Raw genomic sequence first — 8,137 nt, forward strand, 5'->3', positions numbered from 1 at the left:
GTCTTCTATGTATAGAATCTTATTGTCAGCAAATAGTGCTAATTTGAGTTCTTTTCCTATCCATATCCCTTTAATTTCTTTAATCTGTCTTATTGCTCTGGCTAGTGTTTTAAGAACTATGTTAAATAGAAGTGGTGAAAGAGGGCATCCCTGTCTTGTTCCAGTTTTTAGAGGGAATGCTTTCAATTTTCATGGTGCAATGTTACATTATACATTTATTAGTCTCTCTCGTGAAAGAACACAGTGCCTCACACATTCAAGTTTGCCCCTGAGCCCCAGCCCCAGCCCCAGCCAAAGGTTTCAAAAAATATATATACATGTATATGTATATATATATATTTTTAAGTATATATATATATTTTTTTGAGTTGTTGATAGACCTTTATTTATGTATGTATGTATGTATTTATTAATATGTGGTGCTGAGAATTGAACCTAGTGCCTCATGCATGTCAGGCATCATGAATGCTTTAAAAGACCTAGCATACAGAGTAGGTATTCAGAACATCCATGCTGAAATGAATTTAAAAATTGTATCTTTGATTTATTATTGGTTTCAGAGAAAGAGGAGGTATGGAAAGCTCAACAGTTTGCCATCTTTCTCTGGGAAAATGCTGGGGCGCCTATTGGAGAACATAGAATCCAGAATACACACCATATACTTGTTCCACTCCCCAATGTCCATGCCTGACAAAGAAGAATGAAAGAACTGGAGTCTTCTGGGGATGACTTTATTTCAACTGATTGTAGTAAACAATAGTATAAAATATATTTCTTTAAAAAGCACCAGCCCACACCCGTCATTAATGATTTGATTATTCAGGAAAAGAATCTCCAGCCTCATCTCCATAAACACAACACTGCTTCCAGTATAAATGTTAACTCCAAAGGCAGGGAGTCTAAATGATGGATTCTTTATGGGTATTTGAATGGCTTCTTACAAAAGGGAATCTGAGAAGAAAGGCTGGCTCCTAACAGAGCAGGGATCAGATCCCTTTTTAACCCTTCAGTGACTCCTGGAATGCTCTGGCAGACTGGGATAGGTAAAGAAGGGGACTTTAATTTGCATGACCTAAACTCAAGTCCTACTTAAACTTTTTACCAGCTTGCGGTGGGTCACTCAACCTCTGCGCCTCAGCTCCCTCACTTGTCAATTACCTGCTACAGAGGCTCCATCTGCTGGCATGGTGAACCAGCTCATATGACCTTGGAAAACTGCAGAGTGCTACCCAAGAGTAAAGCGATTTGATGTAAAGGAGGAGGAGGAGACAGAAAAGCAATGAGAGCAACATCACAGAAACAAAGATGAGAGATGGAACCTACAACAGTGTATAAGAGTCCCTGGACACCACTTCTGGGCTAAGTTCAGGCCTTAGATGATGACATTGATGGTTGGGTTCATTTGCCCTTTGAACTGCACAGAGAATAAAGCTTGTCATTAGACATGGTCCAGAGCCAGTCACTGGAAAAGGAAATCAATATTCAGACCAATTATTGTGACAGCTACCATTTGTATGATTTAGCACATGATCACTTTTAAATCCTCTAAATCTTCACCTTGTCTCTGGACAGGAGACAGGCTGCTGAGGGGGCCCAGGCCTGGCCATGGACTAGGATGTATCTTCACACTTCTTCAAGCCACAGAGAACTTGAACCAGGTGGTATGGTTGTACTCCTCCCCAGGACTCAGCAGCACAGGAGGGAAGTGGGGCTGTGAAGGGAAGACAACACAGTTACACCTCACTAGCCAGGGTTGTGCCATTAGCCATTCCAGGGTGTGCTTCTAGACCAGGGCTCTGTGGTTCAGTGCCAGTGTGGAAACAGTAGTATTGGTTTGCGATGAGATAAAGAGCCATTCTGAACCAGATAAAAATCTAAAGAAAACAAACATGGACTTTTGAATCATACAGCTTGATTTGAGGGCTGTGACCTTGGACTCAATACCACTCTATCAAGGTAGCCTGGGGCTTTACCTGGTTGATTGCATCAGGCCAATTCTGGGTCTCAAGGCAGAAGCCAGAATGCTTAGGATAGATGGCTCCACTCTTGCCCTTCAGCGTGCCATTCAGGAAGTTGCCCGTGTAAAACTGGACACCAGGCTGGGTGGTGTATACTTCTAGTACCCTCCCGCTTCCAGCATGATACACCCTGGGGATAAAGACAAGCCACATGTGAGTCCAGAGCAGAAAAGCAGACAGAGAGGGGTAGAAATGGAATCCTCTTTGGGACAGGAATCAGACCCAGCCACAGAGAGGGGCAAGATGTATGGAGGAGAGAGAGGTAGGAAGGAAGAATATGATGGAAAGTCTTACAGCCTCCTAGGTGGGGCATGAAGGTGGTTTCAAGGATCCTCCATGCAACTTTTCACTCTGATCTTGGCTTCTTTGGGGAATGGCAAAACGGATTGACCCCAGCCAACTGAGGTAGGGTGGAAAAAGAGGAACCAGGCTGGAAAGAAGCAGTAAGGGCTCCAGAAGGGGCAAGACCTAGGACCTCATGCATGTTGGACAAGTGCTCTCCCACTGAACTATATCCCCAGCACGTAAGGCTGAGATTCTTTTTCACGGAATCAGGCTCTCTGCTTGGCCTGGAGAGACAACCAGCCGTGTCTTTTATAAAAGAGAAGAGATGTTTTTATGAATTAAACTATTCCCTTCCCAGGGGCTGGAGCAGGCTGGTTTTAGGTCTCTTCTGTAACAGTTTTGTTAGGGGCTATGGGTTTCTTCTGATAAACTGTGTCCTTTATAAACAACAACCAGGCCTCTATAGGGGTGAGCTCCTTTCTGGTTCTATACTTGCTGTTGATGGATTATAGATAAAAGCTTGGGTCTTAAGGCACAATACATGCATGAAATAGTTAAGACATCCACACAACATGCTGTCAAACAAGAGGCTCAGGGAAACATGTTTGGGAAAAAGGGGGGCAAGATTTGAATCAACAGGGAGAAGGCAGGGGGTTCTTTGGGTGGGGGCAGTGAGGAGAGACATACCCAGGAAGAAGGTGGTTCAAACAGATAGAACACAGGGGGCCTTGGTGCTGGGGCTTGGAGGTGGAGAAGATTTGTATAGTTCTTCCTGTCTGTATTATAGAATTTGAATCATTTTCTCTGATTTCTTTAAAATCCATTGATTCTACAAACTTGTATTGATTATTGCCAGGGAAATGGTACAAGGAACTGGGAATTCAGTGAGAAGGAAAGAGCATGCACACAGGCATCTTAGCAGATTGGAGACTGAGGTGGTAAGAGCTGTGAGAGAAGGGGAGCCTCCAAGTATACACAGGGGTGGGCAGGACATGAGTCACAGATGATAAAGTACAAAGGGCTCTGGAAGGTCAAGGAAGGCAATGGGGACTTCAATCAGGAAGCATTAGGGCTTCTAAGAGAAAATGGGCCTTAAAGAACAGGCAGAGAAGGGGAGAGATGAGATGCCACCCAAGTAGGGGATAGAGGGATGATGGCAGGCCAGGGAGGATGAATTCTACCAAATTCATGGGAGCTTTGAAAAAATGGGGGATGTGGTGTTTTGTCCTCTGTCATGTTGTAAATGCTACCAATATGGTCAGGCAAAAGGCTCCTCAAAGAATTGGTGTCTCTTCTTCCCTCAGAGGCAGGAAGGGAAAAGGACCTGACCTTGCACAGAAATGCTTTTCTTTAGAGTTCTTCAGACAGAAATTATGGTCAAAACCACCGAGGCGGAACTCTTGCAGGTGTTTTCCAAGCTGCACTGGCTTTCTTAGGTCGAATGCAGTTCCTTGCACTGGAGCAACATCTCCTGGTAGAAAGAGAACAAAGGTGATTAATGTTCAGATCAAGCCTTATATACAGCACCCGAAAGACCCACTGGTTCTACCCTCTCAGGCTTCATTTCAATTCGTAAAGGAGATGAAAGCCCAGATCCCAAGTAGAATCAATTATTCGATTTCCTTGATTAGAATATGCTATTGATTATAAAATGCAATAGATACAATATTCAGAGTCATTCAAGTATGAAATGTACAACAAATAAGGAAACACGTTAATTTCCATGAAAGGTTAAGTTACATAAAGGTGATGGCTGTGTTAACCTTTCACCCAATCACCTCATTGATTCTTTTTTCTTCCTTCTCTCTCTTCTCTTTTTTTCCTTTTTCTTTTCCCTTTCCTTCCTTTTTGTGTGGTACTAGAGATCAAATACAGGGCTAGCAAGCACTGTACCACTGAGCTACACCTCCAGATGATGTTTCTTTACTGCTAACATATCTCCAGTCTCCTAACCAAGCATTAGCACCTGGCAGGGCAGACCAGACACTAAAAAAATCCTGCAATAGTGATTTTCAAACCATTTGGGGCCATTATTGGTTAAAGGGACACTGGCAATTACCTTGTCCAAATCACCTCCCTGATCAGTCTATAGACACTCTAAACTGTAGCAGAAGATGTTAATAAACCTGGAGCAAATGGATCAAGTAGGATAGTCCAAGGCAAACTGGGATGTATGACCATTCTATCATCTGCCAATTTAAATTCAGTACTTTGATGGAAGCTTTTCTCCAGGAGTGATTCCTGGGGCAGTCAGTCTGGCAAGCACTGCCTCAGTGTGTGTGAGCCAGGTTCCTCCAACTGTCAGAGCACTGGAGTTTTTCTTATGAAGGTGGGCCATCCTGGAGCCTCTTCACAATGATGTGAGTGGGTGGACAGTCCTGAGGAGGATACTGCTATGTAGGGATCTTCAACTCTTAAAGGGCAAAGCATAGAAGGGACTGGGACAGGACTCCAGTTTTGGTGATTGTCACATGACCAATGCCCAGAACACCCCTTAATGGTGTTCCACAGCTCAATAGCATTGGAACCTGTAGGTTCTCAGCTCATTTGGTCTAAACTGCTCATGTAACAGATAAGGAAACTGAGACTCATACAACCTGATATCATTATCAACAACCTAGATGTTGATACAACACAGTTCCTCAATTTAAGACTCTTACATTCATATTTAAAAATTTTCAGTCATGCCCTGGTTTAAGGCAGAGATTTTCTTTCTTTATGATGCATAAAATAATGGCAACTTTATAAACAATGGCATCTTAGAATTGATAATATGTAAAAGTTGTTTGTCATATCTTCCATCCTACTAAAAGCACTAAACAAGTAATCAGGGATTTGAGGAAAGAAAGAGAAAGTGGGATTATCTTGAGTCATTTCAATGGGAGATTCATGGGAGAGATAATTTCTCAACACAAAGTCCTCTATACACGTTTGCCAAAACAGCAGTATGGGTTTGTACATTCTTCTGAAAATACATTGTACTTTTTAACTTTTCATTCTTTTCCTAACTTCTTAAAAAATTTTTTCGTGGTGTTGGGGATTGGAACCCAGGGCCTTGTGCATGCAAAGCAAGCACTCTACCAACTGAGTTATATCCCCAGCCCCCTTTTCTAACTTTTGGTTCTCCCCAGATGCGAGACTGAGCCATCTCAAACAGCCCTGAGCCTGGGCATTTCATCAATGCAATGAAATTGGACCACTGACTTTCAACTACCCACCCTCTCTTCCTGCAGAATTCTTTATTTCAGAGAGAATCTTTGTAGGACACTCAATATACTAAACACATTTTTTTATGTCCAGGTATACATATGTGTATATTTATGTGCCAGAGTTCTAACTGAAGCCAAGGCAGGCTCTGAATAGTGTAGGGGAAAAAACCCAGGACAAAATGACAGCAGAGGTCCACCTTGTCCCATAAAATCATAGCCCACCCTGGAGTAGCCCACGGTTAGGTCCTAGAATATTGTATCAAGCACAAAGAATCCCTAATTTCTCTTCAGCCAGCCAAACACTCCATACACTTTTTTTTTTTTTTTGTGTGTGTGGGTGGTACTGGGATTGAACCCAGGGGCCCTTAACCACTGAGCTACATCACTAGCCCTCTCTATATTTTATTTTAAGACAGGGTCTCATCAAGTTGTTCAGTAAGTGCTGAGGCTGCCTTTGAACTTAAGATCCTCCTGCCTCAGCCTCTGGAGCCACTGAGATTATGGGCATGTGTCACTACCCCTAGTACTCTAGCCATTCTTGAAGAGGAGAAAAGAAAGGGGCTCCATTATGGATCCTATGTGTGAAATATGAAGACTTCCACAGCCTTAGTTGGTTTGCATCATAATGCTACCTTTGCAGCATTTGTTTTTAGATGCAGGCAAACTAGTTACTGTGGATTATGTGTCACTACTGAAGGTACAAGAGATGACTTTGGACCTAAGATGAATGTTAAGATTTTAATGATTATTTATTAGTTTATATTAGAAATACACATTTTTATACTTCAGATGGTGATTGCAAGAATATTATTACTTGCAATGAGACTAAGTTAAAAAGTAAGTAAACTTAAAAGCAAATCTTAATCCTGATTGCACTTAGACCACATCTAATAGCCTCAAAGTGGGAATGCAGATCCCAAGTCTAGTCATAAACCCTGAGAAAGATTCAAGAACTGTTGTAGAATATCTACTCATTTTTCTTTCCTTGCACTTGAGACAGTGTACTTCTGTATTCTTATCTCATTCCACTAACCCAATAATAACTAACCAACAAGAATATAAAATGAAATGTGGCTCTCATTTCTTATATGTAACCAGTGACTAGATTGGTTATTGAAATCCTTGGCAAATTGGTCATCAGTTTCCACTTTTTATTTTAATTTGAAAAATGTTCTTGGAAAATTTGTGTTCCTTAAATAGTGTCACTGTGTAGAATAAAATGGTCTTTCCAGAAAAAAAATCATTTTTAAGAAAAAGTTTTCTAATAAAATACAGTAAGGCACAAAGTATAAAGAAAGTTCAACAAGGGAAGAGAATAGCACTGCATTCACCTATTGACAAGCTGGTGTCCTCTCGGTGATCTTATCAAGCTGAGTGGTATACAGGAGGGAGGCCTGGTGTTGGGGGAGGTAGATGATGGTGGCTGATCTCTGGCAGGCAGAACCTGCAGTGAACAAGGGGTGCAATCAAGGGAAAGTGAGTTACAGCTGATTTGAAAATCCTGGTCTGGGAAGTAACACACAGAAGACCTAGTGGATCTTTAAAATAGCTCTGTAGAGAGTTGATAGAGCTTCATTTTCCTGTATCCAAGGACTGCACATTTTATATTTGGTATCCCTTATGGCATTTAGAAATTTGATTTTTTGTAAGTAGGGTTCAGTAAGTATTTGTTAGCCAATCATTGTTGAGCATTTTGCACATATTTCTAGTAAAATAAAAATGCAACATCTGTAGACTATAGATTTTGTGGCCATATGTAGCCTTTGCATACACTTGTGACCTATGAATTGGTAGCTTTTGAAAACACAACAGTAACATTAAAATTTTACTTCATGTTTGTTACTGTTTAATTGAAATTTGTACTTTCTCTAGGCGGAATTTGCATGTGTTACTATATAGTTTAAAACACATGACTTAGGGAAAAAGGAATATGTGTTTTGTAGAAAAATCCCCAGATATTTTGTATAACTCTTTGTTACCTGAAAAAAAATACTGGTATCATGCTATATGTGATTAAATTTTTAGCAACAAGAGTTATATATGGGTGGTCAACAGTGGCTAGACTTTTAATGATTGTAAATAAAGATTATTGGTTGTCTTGATTGAAAAAAAAAAAAGAAAGGGGCTGCATTTCTGATCCTTAAACAATGATGCAGTTTAGTCCTTTTTAAAATTTTATTGTCCCAGACTTGTATTATATACACTAAAGGTAAGTACAGACATTAGGTGATTGATATAATCTTTTGGGGTGAGGATTACTTTTTCCTTTCATGTGTTCAGATGGGGATACTTTAGGAACTTGGTGCCTACTATATTTAGGAGAAAGATTTAGCATGCAAAGTGAGGCCATAATCTTAGAAGGCCTAGAAAAATCAGGAGCTTGTACCTTACTCTTCATTAATTAAGTAAAATTAGACTTAGCTTTTGATTCTGGTTTTGAAGATTCCTAATTGCTGTGAGGAAACACTAATGTTTGAGCAAAAGAAGACATACTTCAACTCAGAGATGCAAGCTTTCTGGTGTGTGACGATTGGAGTCCTGCAGTTCACAGCTTTGGGAGTGCCCAGGGTACCAAGCACCTGAGTGAGACACTGATGCTCAGGTGATACACCGTGGCATATGGGT

At 40.9% G+C, this 8,137-nt stretch overlaps 1 protein-coding gene across 1 annotated transcript in view; it reads right to left on the reverse strand.

Moving 5' to 3' along the window:
* Window positions 1-715: 715 nt before the first annotated feature.
* Window positions 716-8,137, reverse strand: part of LOC107137018 (galactose mutarotase-like) — a 46,936-nt gene continuing 39,514 nt past the window's right edge. Inside the window, exons 3-5 of the mRNA XM_048804946.1 lie at window positions 3,633-3,804; window positions 1,974-2,148; window positions 716-1,711 (exon numbers count right to left, since the gene is read on the reverse strand). Of these exons, the coding sequence (XP_048660903.1) occupies window positions 1,634-1,711; window positions 1,974-2,148; window positions 3,633-3,804 (425 nt within the window). The 3' untranslated portion in view covers window positions 716-1,633. The remainder of the gene's footprint in view (window positions 1,712-1,973; window positions 2,149-3,632; window positions 3,805-8,137) is intronic.

This window comes from Marmota marmota, unplaced genomic scaffold, assembly GCF_001458135.2.
Source record: "Marmota marmota marmota unplaced genomic scaffold, marMar, whole genome shotgun sequence".
NCBI lineage: Eukaryota > Metazoa > Chordata > Mammalia > Rodentia > Sciuridae > Marmota > Marmota marmota.